General features: G+C 49.5%; 1 protein-coding gene across 1 annotated transcript in view; it reads left to right on the top strand.

Annotated features, from left to right (window-relative positions):
- PEX14 (peroxisomal biogenesis factor 14) overlaps nt 1-25,755 on the top strand; it is a 196,636-nt gene that overhangs the window by 158,696 nt on the left and 12,185 nt on the right. The window contains exons 3-4 of the mRNA XM_075603513.1: nt 15,863-15,991; nt 20,573-20,658. Of these exons, the coding sequence (XP_075459628.1) occupies nt 15,863-15,991; nt 20,573-20,658 (215 nt within the window). The remainder of the gene's footprint in view (nt 1-15,862; nt 15,992-20,572; nt 20,659-25,755) is intronic.

Here is a 25,755-nt window from a genome sequence, read left to right as displayed (position 1 = left end):
TTGTCCTGTAATGTCTACACAGGAACTTTCAGTAACAATTAATTTGCGTAATGCCAGCTGGACTGGTGTGGATATGTATATTTTTGGAAGGGTGCAGTTGTCGTGTCTTCCAAAAAAAGGATCTTGGGAGAGGGTCCTGCATGGGCTGGGCGTGTGCTTGGCGTGTCCTGGGGGAGTGATGATGACACCACTGCTAGGTATTGCAGCTCTGGCTTTGCACGTGGCTGTAATTTTGCAGATTTTCCAGCTGTTTGTCCCCTGGGAGCTTCTCCTGGGACAGGCGGGAGCTTCCCGCGGCAGGCTGAAGACTGGTGCAAGTGACAGAACTTTGTATAGCATTATATACACAGAAATACAAGGCAGGCTCACTGCCAAAGAGCTCACTATCTCATTTAGGTTGCTGGAGTACAAAACTAGCTACCTTTGCAAGAGGGTGCATGGAAGGTGTCTGATTCACAATCCACAGGCGTAAAATAACAGTGCCGCTTTCAAGATATAATCAAGAAAATACATTTTAGTATGACAGCCATCTTTAAAGATCCCTACACAGATTATTGTGCCAATTTCTCCCTGCTCTTTGTCTATTGTGTGTATTACTAAATTTTAGGTTATGGTGGGTGAAAAAGGTGACAGAAAACCTCCACCGTTAGCATAGAGCCAATAAAGAATATCACTTGTGAGCACATTCACATGTCTTAGACAGGTCTGCATTCTGGGAAACTACATGCAAATGAGCACACAATGTGTTACCTTTTGCCTGGAATATCCATTCACATGGAGCCCATTTAAGCCCTGAACTGCCGCCACTCACGGTTCTATTTAAACCTCCTTAAATTAGGCTGTGCCACCAAAAAACAGTTAGGACCCTCTCCAGCCCCTCCTGCAAATCGTTGTTGATCAAGTCCGCTCCTATCTCAGATAAGTGTACGCCATCCGCCCGAAATAGGCCGATTGATTTGTAGTCGAACTGGGGATGGCTGATCTGCCATCCCCCACACAGCGTCACCAATTTCCCCACCATCTTGTTCAATTTTACCCGCGCTCGGTTGACGGCGCCCGGGGCCCTTGCACCCCTCCATACTGCCTTGCAAATTATATATATTTTAGCGCCAAGTGTTTATGTGCAAATAATGAGATAAATTTAAATAATTAGTGTAGTGAAATTGTGTTTAAGTGCTATTATAATTGATATTGATACAATATCAATATTATAAATAAATCTGTGAATGTAAGGTGATTAAAGCTGCAGTTCAGTCAGTATCCTGCATGTGTGTTTTTTTTAATAAATCAGTTCTGTAGTAAGAAAAAATACTTTTAGCATTTTCTGTTTTTAAAAAAACAACTTTGAAAGACCAATTTTCTTGTATTCTATTTTAACAGCCATTTGCTAAGGCACTGCCCCTTCATGTCCTGTCACAAGCCCTGGCACACCCCTTTGTGAGCTCCGCCCTCCCTCTAGCACATGTCAGTGCAGGAGTGCTCATGAATATTCATGAGCTTCCACTGAGTGACAGAAGCAGAAGAAAAACATCCCTTCTCTAATGATGTCACCAAATTTCACCGATCAATACATGGAGAACGAATTGACTGGCAGCTATACAGTTCTTTAGGTAATCAGAGATTGCACACATGAAACTATTGAAGTAAAAAAAAAAATTAAAAAAAAAAAAAAGACTGAACTGCAGCTTTAATACAGTGACATTCAACAAAAAATACACGTCTAATACAATTACAGTGATCAGAAGTGTAAATGTAAATATAAAAACCAGTCCCATGACAAGGTCCAATAATATCTCTGATGTGTAAACAGACTCTTCTGGTGAAGGGGTCTTAGGCTATGGCCCCGCTTCCTGCGCTGCACGCGCGCCGGCGAGGCTGGCAGCACGTGCAGCCGAGTTCCCCGGTCTGCGGTGAGCTGCAGGGGGAGTGATGGGGGCGCGGCTATGATGTCACCCGGCAGGTTCGCCCTCATTGGCTGAACCACCCGGGGCATGGCCTAGCGCTCCGTCGCTAGGTCTAATCCCAGTTTTAATGTGAGTCTGAAAAAAGCATCGCGCAGCAAATTAAATGATCGCTTGTGAGCACATTCACATGTCTGCTGGCTTTGCATTACCACCAGCCTCACACTGATGATACCCATTGAGGTTGAAACATGTCTGTGAATGGTTTCTCTGGTTTTGCATCTGATTCCCATGCTGTACTTTAAAGCTGTGTTAACAGCGAGCATTAGCTTATATGGGCTCCATGTAACAATGGTTTTTCAGACAAAAGGTGACACATTGCATGACACTGTGTGCTCATTTGCATGTCATTTCCCAGAATCCCTTGCTGCAGTGGAAGTGCTGTGTGCTGGGTGATAATGGTGAAAGGCAGGGTTGCAGACCTGTCTAAGACATGCAAATGAGCATACAGTAATATTTCCATTATATATGTATATATGTATATATACATGTATGTGTGTGTGTGTATATGTATATATACATGTATGTATGTATGTGTATATATACATACGTGTGTGTGTGTGTGTGTGTATACACACAAACTTACACATACACACACTAGATAGAGAAATAAAAAGAAAATCTATATAACAGCTACAAACATACCCCACGTATATACACACAAATTAATATAATGTGAATGGAACTATGTCACCTATATCTCCTCATTCCTCAGTTTACTAAGAGATGGGGGGGGAAAAAAAATATATATATATATATATATATATATATATATAATGTGTGTGTGACACACACACACACACACACACACACACACACCCTTTCCCCTGCTGTGTTGGGGAGGGGTATGGGGCCCATAAACAATGTGATATATAATATTTTTCCCTCGCCCCTTTTAAATAAATACCGATCAGCTTTATGTTCAGAGACAATAGGAGCCGTTGGCTTAAATTTGCAGTTTACAGTATTTATGGCTGTAATATGAAGGTGCTGGCATCGTAATTTCATGCCCCAATGAGAAGAGCAAGGTCGAAGAGAATGCCTCTATCCACATCTGCTAACACACTAACTCATAAACAAGGCCCGTCTGTATCAGGTAGCACCGAATAAGCTCGGCTAATGAAATACAGCACAGCTTTCCATTACTGTTAGTTTTTACTGTGTCGTCATTACGTGTAATTTATGTTTAAAAAATTCAATTTTATACAGGGCTCTGGGAAATAGGGGTCTCAGGGGTCACCCGAGGACTTTTAACTGGCTCTGCGCGTCCTGCCTGCTCTCCCAACTCAACCTTAATAACACTTCCACGGGGGCGAGAGGAGAGCCAAGCTGCTGCGTGGCTCCCGTAGTGGCTGTGTAATTAGTATGCGGACTGATTATTTCATTCATTCCACTAGCCGCAGCGTTCTTATTTTATGATGTGATATATGGATGATTGTGTGCGCAGTGCTATACTTAGTACACAAGCATAGTGAATCTCGCTCCACAAAGCTTACTGTATACTACCTGCATTGAAAGGAGACAACAATCCAGAGACGTGCACCCCCAAAGACTGAAATCTGGGAGACGTTAGTGGTTCTGGGCCAAAGATGCCCTTTTTTTTTTTATGTATTATTCTTGCTTTACTAATTGCAGCATATGAAACATAAACAGTTTAAAGTAGTGTTTTGCTACAGTAGTTTTAGCTTAGCTGTCAAATGCTTGAATTATCCATGAAAATACACTTAAGAAAGAAGAAAACAAAGAACCAATCTTACATACAAATCAAAATACAACCGACCGCTAAAGAAAAGGGAGGAGAACTCGTGTGGTATGTTGAGAAAAATGGTTTCCATAACAGGTGCCTTTCTGTTAATTTCCACTTTAAGTTAAACTACTTGAAATGAACCGATCTTGCACTAGCAAATTACATTTGAATGGGAAAGCCCTAGCTTTTATCTCAGAGCCCGTGTTGAAGTCTGATGCTGAAATGAGTGGGACTGAAGTAGCGAGACTTGCAGGAAATCAGTGGCCGTGGCAGATCTGATGATATTCTCTAGACCAGGGTTGGCCAACTCTAGTCCTCAAGGACCACCAACAGGCCAGGTATTGGGGATACCCCTGCTTCAGCACAGGTTACTGTCATTCTGATTGAGCCACCTGTGCTGAATCTGGGATAGCCTTAAACCCTGACCTGTTTGTGGCCCTTGAGGACTGCTGTTGGCCACTCCTGCTCTAAATTGATTGGGAAGAGGCAGCCTGTCTCATTCTCTCTGTTTATCGGGAATAATGGAATTTATTTTAAATTTATTTTTTATTTTTTGGGTTGCTTTTCCCTCCCCCCCCCCCCCCCCTGTAAGTGGGGAAAAAATAAATAAATGACGAGTTGGCTTGTGCAGGGAAGGTGTTACACTGAGGGGAGCAGGAGGTGAACATGGCTTGTGCAGAGAAGGTGTTACACTGAGGGGAGCAGGAGGTGAACATGGCTGCAGGGAAGGTGTTACACTGAGGGGAGCAGGAGGTGAACATGGCTGCAGGGAAGGTGTTACACTTAGGGGAGCAGGAGGTGAACATGGCTGCAGGGAAGGTGTTACACTGAGGGGAGCAGGAGGTGAACATGGCTGCAGGGAAGGTGTTACACTGAGGGGAGCAGGAGGTGAACATGGCTGCAGGGAAGGTGTTACACTGAGGGGAGCAGGAGGTGAACATGGCTTGTGCAGGGAAGGTGTTACACTGAGGGGAGCAGGAGGTGAACATGGCTGCAGGGAAGGTGTTACACTGAGGGGAGCAGGAGGTGAACATGGCTGCAGGGAAGGTGTTACACTGAGGGGAGCAGGAGGTGAACATGGCTGCAGGGAAGGTGTTACACTGAGGGGAGCAGGAGGTGAACATGGCTGCAGGGAAGGTGTTACACTGAGGGGAGCAGGAGGTGAACATGGCTGCAGGGAAGGTGTTACACTGAGGGGAGCAGGAGGTGAACATGGCTGCAGGGAAGGTGTTACACTGAGGGGAGCAGGAGGTGAACATAGCTGCAGGGAAGGTGTTACACTGAGGGGAGCAGGAGGTGAACATGGCTGCAGGGAAGGTGTTACACTGAGGGGAGCAGGAGGTGAACATGGATTGTGCAGAGAAGGTGTTACACTGAGGGGAGCAGGAGGTGAACATGGCTGCAGGGAAGGTGTTACACTGAGGGGAGCAGGAGGTGAACATGGCTGCAGGGAAGGTGTTACACTGAGGGGAGCAGGAGGTGAACATGGCTGCAGGGAAGGTGTTACACTGAGGGGAGCAGGAGGTGAACATGGCTGCAGGGAAGGTGTTACACTGAGGGGAGCAGGAGGTGAACATGGCTGCAGGGAAGGTGTTACACTGAGGGGAGCAGGAGGTGAACATGGCTGCAGGGAAGGTGTTACACTGAGGGGAGCAGGAGGTGAACATGGCTGCAGGGAAGGTGTTACACTGAGGGGAGCAGGAGGTGAACATGGCTGCAGGGAAGGTGTTACACTGAGGGGAGCAGGAGGTGAACGTGGCTGCAGGGAAGGTGTTACACTGAGGGGAGCAGGAGGTGAACATGGCTTGTGCAGAGAAGGTGTTACACTGAAGGGAGCAGGAGGTGAACATGGCTGCAGGGAAGGTGTTACACTGAGGGGAGCAGGAGGTGAACATGGATTGTGCAGAGAAGGTGTTACACTGAAGGGAGCAGGAGGTGAACATGGCTGCAGGGAAGGTGTTACACTGAGGGGAGCATGAGGTGAACATGGATTGTGCAGAGAAGGTGTTACACTGAGGGGAGCAGGAGGTGAACATGGCTGCAGGGAAGGTGTTACACTGAGGGGAGCAGGAGGTGAACATGGCTGCAGGGAAGGTGTTACACTGAGGGGAGCAGGAGGTGAACATGGCTGCAGGGAAGGTGTTACACTGAGGGGAGCAGGAGGTGAACATGGCTGCAGGGAAGGTGTTACACTGAGGGGAGCAGGAGGTGAACATGGCTGCAGGGAAGGTGTTACACTGAGGGGAGCAGGAGGTGAACATGGCTGCAGGGAAGGTGTTACACTGAGGGGAGCAGGAGGTGAACATGGCTGCAGGGAAGGTGTTACACTGAGGGGAGCAGGAGGTGAACATGGCTGCAGGGAAGGTGTTACACTGAGGGGAGCAGGAGGTGAACATGGCTGCAGGGAAGGTGTTACACTTAGGGGAGCAGGAGGTGAACATGGCTGCAGGGAAGGTGTTACACTGAGGGGAGCAGGAGGTGAACATGGCTGCAGGGAAGGTGTTACACTGAGGGGAGCAGGAGGTGAACATGGCTGCAGGGAAGGTGTTACACTGAGGGGAGCAGGAGGTGAACATGGCTGCAGGGAAGGTGTTACACTGAGGGGAGCAGGAGGTGAACATGGCTGCAGGGAAGGTGTTACACTGAGGGGAGCAGGAGGTGAACATGGCTGCAGGGAAGGTGTTACACTGAGGGGAGCAGGAGGTGAACATGGCTGCAGGGAAGGTGTCCCACTGCAGGGAACGTGGCCGGGTAGATTTACTGCCTATGCGCTTCTTTAACCCAGACTGTGCTGAAAAGCTGTGCAGGCATAAGTTTATACGGGGCCATGTTAAAATGGAATAGAAGCAAAAGGTGACACTGTGCTCATTTGCATGTCATTTCTCAGAATCCCTTGCTGTAGTGGAAGCACTGTATGCTAAGAGATAGTGGGGGACGGCAGAGTGGCAGACCTGTCTGTGTATTGTATTGTATGTCTTTATTTATATAGCGCCATTAATGTACATAGCGCTTCACAGTAGTAATACACGTGGTAATCAAATAATTAACAGATAATATAAATAACAGGTCATGGGAATAAATGCTTCAGACATAAAAGTAACATTAAGGAAGAGGAGTCCTTCCCCGAGGAGCTTACAGTCTAATTGTTAGGTAGGGAGAAGGTACAGAGACAGTAGGAGGGAGTTCTGGTAAGTGCGTCTGCAGGGGGCCAAGCTTTATGTATCATGTGTCCAGAATATCCACAGTGCTATTCATATGCTTCTTTAAGCAAGTGTGTCTTAAGGTGGGTCTTAAAGGTGGATAGAGAGGGTGCTAGTCGCGTACTGTGCTCACATGTGATCTCTTTATTTGCTTTATACTGTACGGGGGAGTTTTCCCCCCCACTTTTTTTACCCACCATAACTTATTTAAGGTGTGATTGAGACATATCACAAAAAAAGTTAAAGACAAGTGAAGCATTGAGCTAAATACTGGAGGTGAGCACATGCAGGCAGAGGGGTCTGTCATTGTCCTACATTGTAGGATTTAAGCGAGGAGGAGGGAGGGAGAGGAAGTATTATAACTCCTTATAGAATTCAGCTGTAAGAGTTCGTTAAACAAATAATTAATGCACAGAGCAAACATTTGCCTGATTTAGTTTCTTTGGAAATGATGAAGAATTTGCTTGTGATCCCGGCCTCTGAAATGGGGGAGTGTGTGTCAGTCGTGTGCTTGCTGCGCCCTAGTGCGCCCCATCCTGTTTAGCGAGCCGCTGCATATAAGGAGATAGGGTGCCGGGCATTTGCAAACTCCTGTTCGCTTCATGGTGATATTACACCAAAGGGGATATCTAGGGTTACTCAAACCTCTCCCATGTGTAAACCCACCATGTTTACACACTGCCTGAAAAAACAAAGTGCGTAAAAAGTGGCTTTTTATTTGTATATATAAAAGTAAACATATGAGACATAAAAGTAAACATATGAGACATAAACTGATGAAACATAAAAGGACGAAACAGCTGTCTGTGAGTAGGTTTCCTGGCTGTGCACTTCTTTAACCCAGGCTGTGCTTTAAAGCTGTGTGATACGGCAATCTTCATTTTTATAGGGGTCCATGTTAAAATGGATAAGAAGCAGAATGACACACTGTGCTCATTTGCATGTCATTTCCCAGAATCCATTGCTGCAGTGGAAGCACTGTATGCTAAGAGATAATGGGGAAGGGCAGGCTTGCAGGCCTGTCTGAGACATGTGAATGTGCTCACCAGTGATATTTTTTGGTGCTATATATAAAAGGGATCAGTCCACTAGCTTTTACCCTGTAGATATGTCACCATTATTGCTTCATTTTGGTGCTAGGACCTTGTTAAAGAGGTGAGAAGAAGCAGTGTCTCCGAGTCGATGTTGGCCAGCTGTAAGCAGTAGAGAAACAGGTCAGGGCAGATTAAAATGATTGTCGGTTGCCCCACTTATTCTAAATCTTGTTTTATAGTTATGAGCAGCGTACCCTCCTCCGTGTCCTGCGGGCAGCTATGTTTTGGTCATTGATGTATGCTCTTATGATTTGCATAGCACCGAGGCTGGATCCTTGGCCTTATGTATCATAAGACAGAATCTTGGCACAGAATCGACTTAATTCCCGACCCTGATTCTGCGCTCTAATATTTCCAATCCGAGTTCTTAAAACTCTGCGTTACCCATGCTCCACTATGCAGAATAAGAGTATGGTGGGCCCACCTACCGTGGGTCACAACTGACCTTATAGCACTGTACCAGTTCAGGGATGCCTTGTGGAAAAGCTACAAAGTAACTGGCACTACCAAGGATCTCAATCACTACAGATGCCTGCGGAACATGTGCATAAGGCAAATAAGGCATGCAAAAGCACAATATTACTCTGACAATCTCCACCAAAATACATCAAACCCAGCTAACTTCTGGAAGGTTATCAACAATATATTCCAGCCTCCTAACCATCAACAACCAAGTAATATCACTAAGGGGGATATTACTCTGACAAACCCCACTGACATTGCAAATGCATTCAATGATTACTTTGTGGGGTGTGCTACTAACTTATTAGCAACACGCAGCCCAAACCGCATACCTGAATCTCATCCTGGGAGTACCCATATAGCCCCACCCCCTCCCAACACTGCCCACAATTTTCAGTTTGTCCCAGTATCCGAAGAGGAGATTACACAAGCGCTCCTCAAATTAAAACTAAGCAGCCAATGCGGACCTGACCTACTGCAATCCAAGTTCCTGAGACTTGGTGCCCCAACCATTGCCAAACCAATTGCTTACATAGTCAACTCTATCCTGTCTGCAGGCCATATCCCTAAGACCTGGAAAACTGCCAGAGTTGTCCCAATCTTCAAAAGTGGGGACAAAAACACTGTCTCAAACTACAGGCCAATCTCTCCTCCCAATTCTATCCAAAGTCATGGAAAAATGTATTCACTTCCAAATAAGCGATTACTATACCAAGAGAAATTTTCCTAGCCAATTCCAATCTGGGTTTCGTCCCAAACACTCCACCGTAACTAGACTGCTAAAAGTTTGCAATGAAATACAGTGTGGAATGGAACGGGGACAACTCACTGGTGCAGTATTCCTAGATTTTGCAAAGGCTTTTGATACTGTTGATCATGCTATCCTGCTTAACAAACTCCAGAGCTCTGGAATAGGGAAGCATGCTTTAAACTGGTTTCAGTCCTACCTATCAGGTAGATCCCAACATGTGTCCATCTCAGGCTCTAACTCCAACCCCTTGGATATCACCTGTGGTGTCCCGCAAGGCTCTGTTCTGGGGGCCCTACTCTTCTCAGCGTTCATCAATGATCTTCCTACAGCCTGTAAGGAAGCCTCAATACACATGTATGCAGCTGACACAATCTTATATGCACACAGCCATAGCCTCTCTGACCTTGAACACATACTTCAGTCTGACTTTTTGAGACTCGAAAACTGGATTTCCAAAACAAACTGTTTTTAAACACTGACAAGACTGTAACAATGGTATTTGGGACAAGGCTACATTTTTAAAGCTTCCAGTGACTGAGCTCCAGATCAGAACCAACGCTGACACTACCCTAACACCTGTCACTAGTTTTAAATACTTGGGCATATGGTTTTACTCCCATTTAACATTTGGAATACACATTGATACCCTGACATCCAAGACCTATGCCAAACTAGGTGTACTTTACAGGAGCAAATCCTCCCTAAGCCTGTTGGTCAGAAAGCGTATCGCACAGCAGATGCTAATGCCAATTATCGACTATGGGGACATAGTATACAGCTCTGCACCCCAAACCCACCTTAGCAAACTTGACACCCTCTACAATTCAATATGCCGTTTTGTTCTCCAATGCAACTACAACACACATCACTGCGAAATGCTCAAAGAACTAGATTGGTCATCACTTGTGTCTAGGCGCAAAGTCCATCTTTCCTGTCTTGCCTTCAAATACCTTCTGGGCAAGCTAACCATCTATCTGAACAAGCTCCTCACCCCTACCACACGCAGCACTTATCATCTGAGATCTGACTCCAAAAGACTGTTCATGGTCCCAAGGTTCAGCAAGGTTCCCAAGTATCCGGCCGTTCCTCCTCTTACCGTGCACCCCACAACTGGAACAATATACCGGAGACTCGCACAGCCGTCACCAGTCTAAGTTCTTTCAAAACTGAAGCTGTCTCACATTTTAACCTGGTCTGTAACTGTTTCATACGCCCATAATATATTTTTTCTGTAACTGTGCACGCAATGTCTTGTATATAATGTATACCCTGCTCATTTATGTAACTATGTATTTGTAACCATGTATTATTTGTCTTAACTCTGTGCCCAGGACATACGTGAAAACGAGAGGTAACTCTCAATGTATTACTTCCTGGTAAAACATTTTATAAATAAGTAAACAAATAAATAACTGCAGCAGATATTACGTAAATACCGGCCGTATCAAGAAGTCCCAAATCTCGAAGAGCTTACAGTCTAATCTGAGTTTGTTCAGGTGAGATGCTGCAGCTGCATTGGCGGGACACAGCGCAGAGGTCAGGTGTCCGCGTAAGGTTACAGTAGCACACACGGTTACTGCGTGACTCCGCCGTGTCTCTCTCCCTGTCCTCTCGCTCGGAGTCCTTGCCTTGTGTCCCCTCAGTGCCTGGCAGATTATTCAGCTCAGATAGCAATCAACTAGGAGGAAGCGTGTGTCTAATTTGCATGAGATTATTTCAAACCAAAAAAAATAAAAAAGGCGACATTAGTCAGGCTGGTGATAAACAACGGCAGAAAGCTGTGTCTGTAATAAGAGCCACGTCCTCTCTTCGCTCTCGGACGTTCTGCTCACGGCTGCCGTTAACCTCTTGTGATCTCAGGGAGCCGTGGACAGTCCCCAGGCCAGGGCTCAAGGGGTTATTCAGTAATGTAAACCTCTTAGTGCAGGGGTTCTGCACTACACTCACACGGACTCACACTGTCTCCACACTCACACACTTACATATATATATATATATATATATATATATATATATATATACACAAACACACACACACACACATACATACATAAAGCGACATCTACATGCATATACATGCATACATACAAACACACACACACACATATATATTTAAATATGTACACACACATACATATACATAAACACAAACACTTACATACACACACACACATATATATACGTGTGTGTGTGTGTGTGTGTGTGTGTGTGTGTGTGTGTGTGTGTGTGTGTGTGTGTGTGTGTGTGTGTGTGTGTATTTAAAACCAGAGACAGAACATGAAACACAGACAGAGCTCAGTGCTACATCATTAACACAGATACACGATACAGTGTCTATATATATATATATCTATATATATATAGATATCTATATATATATAAAGATATCTTTATATATATAGGCACTGTACCGTGTATCTGTGTTAATGGATGTAGCACTGAGCTCTGTCTGTGTTTCATGTTCTGTCTCTAGTTTTAAATATATATTGCCATGCTCAGCCATGCTCAGTAGCTCTCCTCTTTGACACCTATACGCATATATATATTGTGGTTATTTTGGGGGTTCAATATGAGCTTATTGGGGTTCTGTGTATATATATATATATAAATAAATAACGGAAATAGCCGTGTTAGCCTAGTTGCGATAGTGCAGAATAAATGAGTACTTCAGTATTAGGTGATACTGTACCTTTTTTATTTGGACTAACAATTTATGTCATAGGACAAGCTTTCGAGAGTTCGCTCTTCCTCAGGTCAGCAATACTGATATACAATGGAATTTATGGCTAAAACAGTGTTTGGGAGAGCAGGGTGGGAGAAAAAAAAAACAGAGCTGTACAGTAGATAAGGTAGGCTAAGAAAGTGTTTGAAGACATGGAAGGGTGTAAAGCGGTGACAAGGAACAGCATGGAGGGGGAAGGTGATGCTGTGGGGGGTGGGACGGGAAGAAGGTGTGGATAAGAGGAGAGGCAGGCGGGATCATTACAAACAATTGTGATAGTGTGTGAGAATCCCCATAACCGCATTAAGTCCTTTGGTTTTGGTGTCAAAGAGTCTTATCATTCTGAGTTCAAATGTTTTCCGTTCTTGGGTGCGTTTAAACATTCCATTGAGGATTTTGATTTTTAAATCATTTATGGAATGATCTGGTTGTGAGAAGTGATGTCCCACAGGTGAGCAATATCTTCCTTCTTCGTGATGGAGTATAGAGTGTCTGCATATTCATTCTTCCTTGTAGTTTTGTCTAGTTTCCCCAATGTAGCAACCTTGGTCACATTTGTTGCATTGAATCATATAAACCACATTCTCCTGCTCTCCCAAACACTGTTTTAGGTAACGGCAGCTCGCGCATGCGCCTGTCAGCACATCCTGAACAGCAATACCGGCTCCCTACCTGTACCGAAGCTGTGCGCAAGCGGGGAGACTATAGAGCCCGTTAAAAATGCGTTATTTACATCAGTTATGCACGTATATGATGATTGCAGTACTGTACATGCATCGATAAGTGGGAAAAGGTAGTGCTTCACTTTAAGTACATTTTCGCTTTACATACATGCTCCGGTCCCATTGCGTACGTTAATGCGGGGTATGCCTGTATATACACATTCTACATATAATCTCTACATATAATCTCTCTCTATATATATAATCTCTATATCTATCAAAAAAGACATTGCACTCGGGTTAAGTAATTCAATAGATACTTTAAAAGCAAGTAGTAATAATAAACTTACACTTGGGTAAATGACAGACCACGCAATAGACCGGACGACCACATTTTACTTTGAAACCTCTTTATTCGAGCATTGACGCAGCATACGCAACGCAAACCGCCTATCTGAAGGACACTTCTCCGTTCTTCTTGACCTCTCTTCTGCTTGTGCTATTGTTGACCACCCTTTTCTACTGCACATTTTCCACTCTCCCGGCATCCGTGACACTGCCTCCCACCGCTCATTCAAGGTTCCTCCTGCTCATTGCCTATCCGCAAGCTCTGCCTCGATGACCTTCAAATGTAACATATTATTTAAAACGTTTTTATCGTATGCCCTCCCAAAACAGCCATATTGTTCCCTTCTCCATTAGTCAGTAGACACAGTCTCACAAGTACCTTACCTAGGGGTTACGTTTGACTCAATCTTTCTCCCCTCATATAAACTCTTTTACCAAAAGAGAAATTGCGAAGATATGCCCCTTCCTCTGTTCCTCGAAATACTTCTGCAAGTACCTCATTGTCGCCCGCCCTGATTACTGCAACATTCAATCTGGCCTCACTGCCTCGTGCATCTCTTCCTCCATCATCTCGTGCCTCTGACACCCATCGTCTCCTTTACTATAACCTTCACAGTGCCGGGAGTTTCAACCACCACCCTCCTCCTGACCCTTTTCAGGCTTATTGCTCCATTAGATCGGTTATCCCGATAATCCACGAGCAAAAAAAAAAAAAGCCATTCGTCCAAGATGAACGTCGATAGTTTCTCTTGGGTCCCAAGGCGTACATGGTCAAGAACATGCTAGAGGTTAAAGCTATACACGGCTCTGCACCCCCATATATCTTAACTCTGATCTTTCGTTATAGCTTTACTCTGCTTTTACACTCGACCCAAGGATGTCTCATCTTTTCACCTTTTACTGCTACAGCCCTCTCATGTTTCACCCTCATCTCTCCATGCCTATCGAGCCCTCTTCCATTCAGTATTTGACGAGCACCGTCCCTTTCCATTTGTGAAGCCCAGCGCAATACTCTCCTCTTAAAAGAAGCATGTCGTGTAATTAGTTCCGCCTGTGCCACTGACTCGAGCTGCACTTGACCTTCCTGACGTACACTTTGAACAAATGCACGTCTACACATTGGTGTGTCTGCAAGTGTCCCAATATACCACTGTGTTCAGGGCAGGGTCTCCCTTTGCCTTGTGTTATTATTTACTTGCTGCGACTATCCTCACTGTTTGGGCCTTTTATTACTTCTGCATTGTAATTGTGTCAAGTGCGGCTTTTGTATGGGAATTGGTTAGACTCCGGCGTTAAGTATTTGGCCAAGGAAGATGAGCGTCCATTAAAAATAACATGCCCATACGCCAGGGGTGGCCAACTCCAGTCATCGAGGGGCACCAGCAGGCCAGCTTTTCAGGTTATCCCTGCTTCAGCACAGGTGGCTGTCATTTTGACTGAGCCACCTGTGCTGAACCAGGGGTGTCCTTAAAACCTGGCCCGTTGGTGGCTATCGAGGACTGGAGTTGGCCACTCCTGCCAGACACAGTATTAGAATATGTCCATGGGATAAGCAGGCACGCGGTTCCGTGACCGCTTGGAGGGGATCCACGCTTCTTACCCCTTTTGGCGCCCTCCAGCAGCAGACGGGTTACAAAGTGGGAAACAAACTACACCAAGGGTTTTCGACTGAGCCACTAATTGAGCTACTGGTGCTGAAGCAGGGATATCCTGTTGGTGGCCCTTGAGGACTGAAGTTGCCCACCCCCTGCCCTACACAGTGAGGGCATTCGCCTATGTGGTGACTGTCTCACCAGTACCTAAGAGGAACAGCCGGAGCGGTTCATTGCAGTTCAGGTGGCGCCAGGGCTGCGCCCAGCTGGCCTGTGTGGGCAGAGGGAGGGCTGCGGCCGGCACTGCCCCGGTGGGCAGAGGGAGGGCTGCGGCCGGCACTGCCCCGGTGCGGCACTGTTTGGTATTCTCTTTGGATCTCATCTCCCGTTTTCTATAATCACGCTCCCACTTTGATTCCCCTTTTTATTTCTGCATTTGTCATAAAACATAGCGCGTTCTTCCCCCCTATAGTAACGATGCACGTTAATGAGCTGCTTCGTCCAATAATTAGTCTGGTTATAGTGTGTATTTCCTGCCCACGTCTGATTTTCAGAGGTTATTGTTACTTGGGGAGCGGGGGGGCTCCCGAAAAGTCTGCTGCCCGTGGGAGGCCCTCTCTGGCAGTGGAGGGGTTAATCGAATTCATTGCACATTAAAATGAGCCACATTTGCTGTTGATGGGATGTGTTTTTCAGGGAAGGGTTGTAGAATATCAAACACGGAAACGGCAGCCATAAAATGCTGAGAAATTAACCAAATTGAATGAGAAAACATCAAATGTCGGCACCCTCCCGGTGCAGACTAGGAGGAGATTGGGAGGGTTATATTTTATATTTTTAATTTATTTCTAGTGCTGCCAATGTGCTTATAAAAATGACAAGGGCACAATGAATCTCTAGCCCAAGAGCTTGCAATCTATGTTGTAGCACCTAATGCCTGTGCTGAACACGCAGAGTAATGCAGTGGGCATACGCATATGGGGGATCCATGTTAAAATGGATTAGAAGCAAAAAGTGACACACGGTGAGGGCTCATTTACATGTCATTACCCATAATCCCTGGCTGCCGCAGAAGCACGGTGTGCAAAGCGATGATGGGGAAGGACAGGTTTGTGGACCCGCCTGAGACGTGAATGTGCTCCCAAGTGGTATTTTTGTTTGCTGTATGGTGGAGAGGTCTTTGTTGCTTTTTTACTCGCCATAACTTATTGTGTCTGGTCTCATACTACAAGGAGTAGCAGCTCAACCATAACAGTGCTTTACAAGAAGGAACCCAGTGTACTGATGCACTTCTATGTTGCCTCTTTTCTTTCTCTCTTCTAGGACTAAGTGATGAGGAGATCGAGTTGGCGCTGCAGCAGTCTGGCACTGCCCACGATGATCCTCCGCCCCAGGGAGCCACTGGGATGTCCCACCCGGGCCCCCTTCCTCAGCTGGCACTGCAGCCATACAGTGAGTGATACCCAATGACCTAATAATTCCTTCTCTTACTGAAAGGTACACAAATTCTCTTGTTAGATGCCCTCTCCAGTCTAACGGAGTGTTCTCCACCACACTATCATTCCACCCATGCCAGCTTTACTCCCTCCCCTCCTACATTCAGTCCCAGAACCCGGACGTTCTTCCATGCAGAGATCACGCTTCCCAGTAAAGCACCATGTCTAGTAGGATGGAGCACATTTGACATGGTCATAATCTTGTGCCCACTAATGGGCTGATTTGGGCTATAGCTGGCACGTGCACCAAGAAGACAAGGTTTTGGTGATGCAGGTGCAGCACATGGATGGGCGGACAGGCAGGCAAATCAGTAATCTCCAACCTTAACTTCCTACCGTACGTACATGATACTTAGAACAGGACCCTCACTAACTGATGTCCAACAGAACAGCTGCATGTCATTCATGTGATCTGCCTGTGTGATAAGGAGGAGCTTCAAAGCCACGTTCCATAACGCCCATACACAAGAGATCATTTTATCAGTGGGTCAGCCGGAACCCTATTAACTTATTATAAATCAATGTCTTTGTAAGGGGGAGGGGGAAATCCCAATAGATGTTATTTTTTTTTTTTTTTTTCAATTAAAACGTTAATGTAATTGCCCCATGAATTATGAATGAGTGGGGGGGGGCATTGTGAGTAAAGTTACATATCCATGACAACACACTCGCCCAATCCGAGTGCTGCACGGGTCGCGCGGTGGAATGAGGGTTTCCGCGCTTAGACATTATAGTCTCAGCCTTATTTATAATTGAGAAGAGACAGACTACTGTAGTCCTGTCTTGGTTGTGATTTTATTTTTAAATGTATTTTCTGGTTGATTAAAGTAAAAAAATGATAAAGTTAACCCTATCACTGCTAGCCTGACCCCTCTTGTACTGAACGGTGCTAGAAAGTAATATATATGCCCGTTCAAAGCAAATGAAGAGGGGGAGGGGGGCGGGGGGGGGATAAACTGTTGATTTTGATTAATCCAGAGAAACAAGACTTTGTGTGACTGATAATAAAACTGATAAATGACTTTGGAATTACTTTTAGCCTGTAATTTATTACATAAAATATCTTGTGTTTGACATGCGATTAGTTTCCGGGCGCATCAGTCACCGTGACGGGGAAGGGAGCGACTCCTGTCATTGCGACCAGGGGCCCCAATTGAGGGCAAAATACCACGTTAACTCTTTGGCTGCTGCGGACATGTGCAAAGCCGTGCTGAAGTTACCTACTGTATTTAGTGATTCATTCTCCCATATAAACGCATGCAAAGCATGCACACGCTTCCTTTTCATCTCTAATTCTCTTCTTTTTTTCCTCTTGAACGTTTCAACTTTTATAAAGATGGTGATTTAAAAAAAAATTAGGTTGATGTATTTCTGTGGGTAACCTTTTCTTATCTGTCCTGTCACAGTTTTTGAGCATGTGTGTGTATACTGTATATACAGCAACAGCATTTGGGATGCATTCCCGGAAATTTTCTGAACACAAGGCAGATCGCAATGAGGCAGCCATCTTAAATGTGAACAAAACAAACAAAAAAAAAACCACCTGTGTTGCCTATTGACATATTCCTGTTAGTGGCTTCGGTGTTTATTGCTTCTACAATAGGTCACCGGTTTTAGGACCTGTCACAAGGGTCGCCACTGGCAGTGAAGAGCTTAAAGTCTCATGTACTTTACCTGCCTGTTCTGATTGACAATAACGTAAGAGGTACAGTTGCATGCTTCTTCACTTCGCTGTAAGACTTCAAAGTTGCCTGTATACTACATCATCTAAATGTACTGAACCAAAGATAAATAGGGAAGTGGTCATCTCGGCAGCCAAATTTGGCACTACCCTCGTACAGTATTTGTCCTGCTGCATGATGGAAGTCGCAGAGAAGCGCATGAGAGCGGAGCATGCAACCTTCAGGTCCACAGGGCCAGCAATGCATTGCACGGAATGGGACCAAGTCTCCGCCCAATCCCTTCTGGCACTGAAGGGAGGGGGAAGCTTCCACGCTCATCTCCGGGCCATGATCTGTTTGCTCAAGGAGCAAAACCACCTTCCCACCAACAGCGGACTTCCTCCCCTGCATCTACATTGTTCTGATCATCAAACCCCACAGGGAGATTGCCTCTTACACATCCCAGATGAGGAGAAGCCAGTGGGTCAATACATTCTTGCATTCTCTACAACAGGAGAGCTGAAGGGTGTGCCACTGGAGATGGGTTCCAGCTGTTGTAGAAACTGACTGTAAGGGTATCCATCCCCTATGGTTTGTGGGTGTGGTTAATAGTATATAATCAAAGAGCCTGGCATGCATACAGTAGTCATTTTGCTGGGTTCCTTGTGAGTAGATCACAGCACACGGAGCTCTGAGTTCTCTCTTGGAGTCTTATCGCTGCTAGTGCAAGTGTGATCTGGAGAATATGGGCAGAATCAAAGTTTCATCAGTAAATCTGATAGCCTCTGTGTGGGTGGATTGCTTTGTCACGACAAAGGTTTGAGTTAAAACCTCAGGAGTTGCATGGGAAGGGCTCGGCTGTTGTCAGTGTTTAATAGCCCCTATAGTTTGTGAATAGCAATTTGCAAAATGGAATGATTGTGTCAACTGCCAGTACCTCTGGAACTGAGTGTGGGAGGTGGCGGTTCAGCAATCAGTTATGTGAACAAGTTATTAAAAAAATGCTTTAAAAAAATGTGTAGGGTGGACCCTATTAGGGCAAGGGTGGGCAACTGCAGTCCTCAAGACCATCCAACATGTCAGGTTTTCAGGGTATCCCTGCTTCAGCACAGGTGGCTCAGTCATAGACTGAGCCACCTGTGCTGAAGCAGGGATGGCCCTGTTGGTGGCCCTTGAAGACTGGAGATGCCCAAACCCTGCTTTAGGGAGCGTTTGGGTTTTGGCCGGCTCTGACGTTCCACTTTGTTGCTGGAATCTGGTAACGCCCAAAAAAGCGCGTTCATAATCGTGCAAAATGTTTATTTTTACAACAAATCTAAAGCGCGCACATTTTTCTGCCCAAAAATAAGTACAGTAGGATTTCATAATGAGGTATATGATGATGGGTGAAAAGCACATTTAAGACAGGCTACACAACCGTTTCTTTATTGAAGTATGTGTATGTTGGAGTGGGGATTGAAGGACTCTGTAAGAGTGGTATATCTTCTCAGAGGCCTGCATCATAGCACACACAATTGTACAGAATACAATACATATTTTTGACATTTTTCCATGGGATAACACCCTTGGGTGTGCCACTCGATATTTACATAGCAAGAAAAACTGGTGTTCTAAGTGTGCACTCAAACATGTATACATGTGTCCCTGTGCTGCTTTGCATTCTGCTGCAGGCCCCATGATATACAAGGGGTTAATATGCTACAATACACAGTCTGAGGAGTTGTATCCTGGACCGTGTGTTACTTCTGCCTTCGGGTTGCTCTGTAGCTTTCATATATGGGGACCTGGTCTTATCCAGATATCTAATAACCTCTGAGCAATGGATCAGGCCGTTCACAGCTCTCTTGTACTCAGGAGCTATTCTACTGTCAGGGAGTGAATGGCCAGACGTGTTACTGGAGTCCACTCATACGTGGAGTGTGTGCGTCTGTCTCCCTGTGTGTGACACACACACACACACACACACTGTATAAACACCAGCTCGTGTTTTATCTGGTCCCAGTGCCTGCATGGGGATATCTGCGTTGTGGATGGCATTAACGCCTTGGGAACTGCTTGACTATCACTATAAATACACTGACCTGTGAGACATACAGCTCTGTGACTTACAGCCCCAGCTAATGTTACCACGTTGTGTTATTCTAATTGGCAGTGGGCTACTGCCATAAAGCAAGTTTGCTGTAATCTAGAGCTGGGGTGCTCCGTTTCAGTCCTCAAGGCCCCGCCCAACAGGTCAGGTTTTCAGGATAACCCTGCTTCAACACAGGTGGCTCAATCAGTCTCTGCTTCAGCACAGGTGGCTCAATCAGTGGCTCTGTCTTCGACTGAGCCACCTGTGCTGAAGCTGGGATATCCTGACTTGTTGGGGGTTCTTGAGGACTGGAGTTGAGTCCCTGATCTGGAGAAACGTCTGTGCATTTGTACAGTAAGATGAATCTTTCTTAGCATCGTATTAATTACCTTTTGTATTAAAAAAAAGTCTGCTTTATTCCTCTCCCCCCCCCCTCAACCTTCGCTCTCCTCCTCCCCCCCTCCCCCTTCCGTTCGTTTTTCTTTTATAATTTTGCCACAAAGACAGACTTGTGTCACTTAATGTGATGTGAGGAGATGGCATTTCAGCTCAGCGGCTTTATAGACTCGCTGAACTTTTGTGAAAGATCATTCCAGTCCCGTTTCATTAATAATGAAAAGGCGGGGGCAATAAAAACCGCTCGCAGCCCGGACACGCCACCGTCACAGAGAAGGGTTAGGGATGTTTTACTAGGACATTAAAGCCCCACAATCTCACCACATCCCCCCCAGTGCAAGGCGTGTGAATGATGGGGCCATGTGATATATTTGTGCCCACGCTTACGTCCTGCTGCTCTGACCCACAGGTCCTCCTGGCTCCCGCTGGCGAGAATACGGAGCCCTCGCCATCATTCTGGCCGGCATCGCCTTTGGCTTCCACCAGCTGTACAAGGTAGGTCAGGTAGTGGCAGGTGAGGCCATCAAGTGACCCCTTTCAGTACCAGAGTCCTGCAGCCACACCCTGTGCCGGGGGAGCGGTTACCTGCAGCCACACCCTCTGCAGGGGAAGCGGTTACCTGCAGCCACACCCTCTGCAGGGGAAGCGGTTACCTGCAGCCACACCCTGTGCAGGGGAAGCGGTTACCTGCAGCCACACCCTGTGCAGGGGAAGCGGTTACCTGCAGCCACACCCTGTGCAGGGGAAGCGGTTACCTGCAGCCACACCCTCTGCAGGGGAAGCGGTTACCTGCAGCCACACCCTGTGCAGGGGAAGCGGTTACCTGCAGCCACACCCTCTGCAGGGGAAGCGGTTACCTGCAGCCACACCCTGTGCAGGGGAAGCGGTTACCTGCAGCCACACCCTGTGCAGGGGAAGCGATTTCCTGCAGCCACACCCTGTGCAGGGGGAGCGGTTACCTGCAGCCACACCCTGTGCAGGGGGAGCGGTTACCTGCAGCCACACCCTGTGCAGGGGAAGCGGTTACCTGCAGCCACACCCTGTGCAGGGGAAGCGGTTACCTGCAGCCACACCCTGTGCAGGGGAAGCGGTTACCTGCAGCCACACCCTGTGCAGGGGAAGCGGTTACCTGCAGCCACACCCTGTGCAGGGGAAGCGGTTACCTGCAGCCACACCCTGTGCAGGGGAAGCGGTTCCCTGCAGCCACACCCTGTGCAGGGGAAGCGGTTACCTGCAGCCACACCCTCTGCAGGGGAAGCGGTTACCTGCAGCCACACCCTGTGCAGGGGAAGCGGTTACCTGCAGCCACACCCTCTGCAGGGGAAGCGGTTACCTGCAGCCACACCCTGTGCAGGGGAAGCGGTTACCTGCAGCCACACCCTGTGCAGGGGAAGCGATTTCCTGCAGCCACACCCTGTGCAGGGGGAGCGGTTACCTGCAGCCACACCCTGTGCAGGGGGAGCGGTTACCTGCAGCCACACCCTGTGCAGGGGAAGCGGTTACCTGCAGCCACACCCTGTGCAGGGGAAGCGGTTACCTGCAGCCACACCCTGTGCAGGGGAAGCGGTTACCTGCAGCCACACCCTGTGCAGGGGAAGCGGTTACCTGCAGCCACACCCTGTGCAGGGGAAGCGGTTACCTGCAGCCACACCCTGTGCAGGGGAAGCGGTTCCCTGCAGCCACACCCTGTGCAGGGGAAGCGGTTACCTGCAGCCACACCCCCTGCAGGGGAAGCGGTTACCTGCAGCCACACCCTGTGCAGGGGAAGCGGTTACCTGCAGCCACACCCTCTGCAGGGGAAGCGGTTACCTGCAGCCACACCCTGTGCAGGGGAAGCGGTTACCTGCAGCCACACCCTGTGCAGGGGAAGCGATTTCCTGCAGCCACACCCTGTGCAGGGGGAGCGGTTACCTGCAGCCACACCCTGTGCAGGGGGAGCGGTTACCTGCAGCCACACCCTGTGCAGGGGAAGCGGTTACCTGCAGCCACACCCTGTGCAGGGGAAGCGGTTACCTGCAGCCACACCCTGTGCAGGGGAAGCGGTTACCTGCAGCCACACCCTGTGCAGGGGAAGCGGTTACCTGCAGCCACACCCTGTGCAGGGGAAGCGGTTACCTGCAGCCACACCCTGTGCAGGGGAAGCGGTTCCCTGCAGCCACACCCTGTGCAGGGGAAGCGGTTACCTGCAGCCACACCCCCTGCAGGGGAAGCGGTTACCTGCAGCCACACCCTGTGCAGGGGAAGCGGTTACCTGCAGCCACACCCTGTGCAGGGGAAGCGGTTACCTGCAGCCACACCCTCTGCAGGGGAAGCGGTTACCTGCAGCCACACCCTGTGCAGGGGAAGCGGTTACCTGCAGCCACACCCTCTGCAGGGGAAGCGGTTACCTGCAGCCACACCCTGTGCAGGGGAAGCGGTTACCTGCAGCCACACCCTGTGCAGGGGAAGCGATTTCCTGCAGCCACACCCTGTGCAGGGGGAGCGGTTACCTGCAGCCACACCCTGTGCAGGGGGAGCGGTTACCTGCAGCCACACCCTGTGCAGGGGAAGCGATTTCCTGCAGCCACACCCTGTGCAGGGGGAGCGGTTACCTGCAGCCACACCCTGTGCAGGGGGAGCGGTTATCTGCAGCCACACCCTGTGCAGGGGAAGCGGTTACCTGCAGCCACACCCTGTGCAGGGGAAGCGGTTACCTGCAGCCACACCCTGTGCAGGGGAAGCGGTTACCTGCAGCCACACCCTGTGCAGGGGAAGCGGTTACCTGCAGCCACACCCTGTGCAGGGGAAGCGGTTACCTGCAGCCACACCCTGTGCAGGGGAAGCGGTTCCCTGCAGCCACACCCTGTGCAGGGGAAGCGGTTACCTGCAGCCACACCCCCTGCAGGGGAAGCGGTTACCTGCAGCCACACCCTGTGCAGGGGAAGCGGTTACCTGCAGCCACACCCTGTGCAGGGGAAGCGGTTACCTGCAGCCACACCCTCTGCAGGGGAAGCGGTTACCTGCAGCCACACCCTGTGCAGGGGAAGCGGTTACCTGCAGCCACACCCTCTGCAGGGGAAGCGGTTACCTGCAGCCACACCCTGTGCAGGGGAAGCGGTTACCTGCAGCCACACCCTGTGCAGGGGAAGCGATTTCCTGCAGCCACACCCTGTGCAGGGGGAGCGGTTACCTGCAGCCACACCCTGTGCAGGGGGAGCGGTTACCTGCAGCCACACCCTGTGCAGGGGAAGCGGTTACCTGCAGCCACACCCTGTGCAGGGGAAGCGGTTACCTGCAGCCACACCCTGTGCAGGGGAAGCGGTTACCTGCAGCCACACCCTGTGCAGGGGAAGCGGTTACCTGCAGCCACACCCTGTGCAGGGGAAGCGGTTACCTGCAGCCACACCCTGTGCAGGGGAAGCGGTTCCCTGCAGCCACACCCTGTGCAGGGGAAGCGGTTACCTGCAGCCACACCCCCTGCAGGGGAAGCGGTTACCTGCAGCCACACCCTGTGCAGGGGAAGCGGTTACCTGCAGCCACACCCTGTGCAGGGGAAGCGGTTACCTGCAGCCACACCCTGTGCAGGGGAAGCGGTTACCTGCAGCCACACCCTCTGCAGGGGAAGCGGTTACCTGCAGCCACACCCTGTGCAGGGGAAGCGGTTACCTGCAGCCACACCCTCTGCAGGGGAAGCGGTTACCTGCAGCCACACCCTGTGCAGGGGAAGCGGTTACCTGCAGCCACACCCTGTGCAGGGGAAGCGGTTACCTGCAGCCACACCCTGTGCAGGGGAAGCGGTTACCTGCAGCCACACCCCCTGCAGGGGAAGCGGTTACCTGCAGCCACACCCTGTGCAGGGGAAGCGGTTACCTGCAGCCACACCCTGTGCAGGGGAAGCGGTTACCTGCAGCCACACCCTCTGCAGGGGGAGCGGTTACCTGCAGCCACACCCTGTGCAGGGGAAGCGGTTACCTGCAGCCACACCCTCTGCAGGGGAAGCGGTTACCTGCAGCCACACCCTGTGCAGGGGAAGCGGTTACCTGCAGCCACACCCTGTGCAGGGGAAGCGGTTACCTGCAGCCACACCCTGTGCAGGGGGAGCGGTTACCTGCAGCCACACCCTGTGCAGGGGAAGCGGTTACCTGCAGCCACACCCTGTGCAGGGGGAGCGGTTACCTGCAGCCACACCCTGTGCAGGGGAAGCGGTTACCTGCAGCCACACCCTGTGCAGGGGGAGCGGTTACCTGCAGCCACACCCCCTGCAGGGGAAGCGGTTACCTGCAGCCACACCCTCTGCAGGGGGAGCGGTTACCTGCAGCCACACCCTGTGCAGGGGAAGCGGTTACCTGCAGCCACACCCTCTGCAGGGGAAGCGGTTACCTGCAGCGACACCCTCTGCAGGGGAAGCGGTTACCTGCAGCCACACCCTCTGCAGGGGGAGCGGTTACCTGCAGCCACACCCTGTGCAGGGGAAGCGGTTACCTGCAGCCACACCCTCTGCAGGGGAAGCGGTTACCTGCAGCCACACCCTGTGCAGGGGAAGCGGTTACCTGCAGCCACACCCTCTGCAGGGGAAGCGGTTACCTGCAGCCACACCCTGTGCAGGGGAAGCGGTTACCTGCAGCCACACCCTGTGCCAGGGAAGCGGTTACCTGCAGCCACACCCTGTGCAGGGGAAGCGGTTACCTGCAGCCACACCCTGTGCAGGGGAAGCGGTTACCTGCAGCCACACCCTGTGCAGGGGAAGCGGTTACCTGCAGCCACACCCTCTGCAGGGGAAGCAGTTACCTGCAGCCACACCCTGTGCAGGGGAAGCGGTTACCTGCAGCCACACCCTGTGCAGGGGAAGCGGTTACCTGCAGCCACACCCTGTGCAGGGGAAGCGGTTACCTGCAGCCACACCCTCTGCAGGGGAAGCGGTTACCTGCAGCCACACCCTGTGCAGGGGAAGCGGTTCCCTGCAGCCATACCCTGTGCAGGGGAAGCGGTTACCTGCAGCCACACCCTCTGCAGGGGAAGCGGTTACCTGCAGCCACACCCTGTGCAGGGGGAGCGGTTACCTGCAGCCACACCCTGTGCAGGGGAAGCGGTTACCTGCAGCCACACCCTGTGCCGGGGGAGCGGTTACCTGCAGCCACACCCTGTGCAGGGGAAGCGGTTACCTGCAGCCACACCCTGTGCAGGGGAAGCAGTTACCTGCAGCCACACCCTCTGCAGGGGAAGCGGTTACCTGCAGCCACACCCTGTGCAGGGGAAGCGGTTACCTGCAGCCACACCCTGTGCAGGGGAAGCGGTTACCTGCAGCCACACCCTGTGCAGGGGAAGCGGTTCCCTGCAGCCACACCCTGTGCAGGGGAAGCGGTTACCTGCAGCCACACCCTGTGCAGGGGAAGCGGTTACCTGCAGCCACACCCTGTGCAGAGGAAGCGGTTACCTGCAGCCACACCCTGTGCAGGGGAAGGGGTTACCTGCAGCCACACCCTGTGCGGGGGAAGCGGTTACCTGCAGCCACACCCTGTGCAGGGGAAGCGGTTACCTGCAGCCACACCCTGTGCAGGGGAAGCGGTTACCTGCAGCCACACCCTGTGCCGGGGGAAGCGGTTACCTGCAGCC

This window comes from Ascaphus truei, chromosome 6 (assembly GCF_040206685.1).
Source record: "Ascaphus truei isolate aAscTru1 chromosome 6, aAscTru1.hap1, whole genome shotgun sequence".
NCBI classification, from domain to species: Eukaryota; Metazoa; Chordata; class Amphibia; order Anura; family Ascaphidae; genus Ascaphus; species Ascaphus truei.
This window is presented reverse-complemented; position numbering and strand designations above follow the sequence as displayed.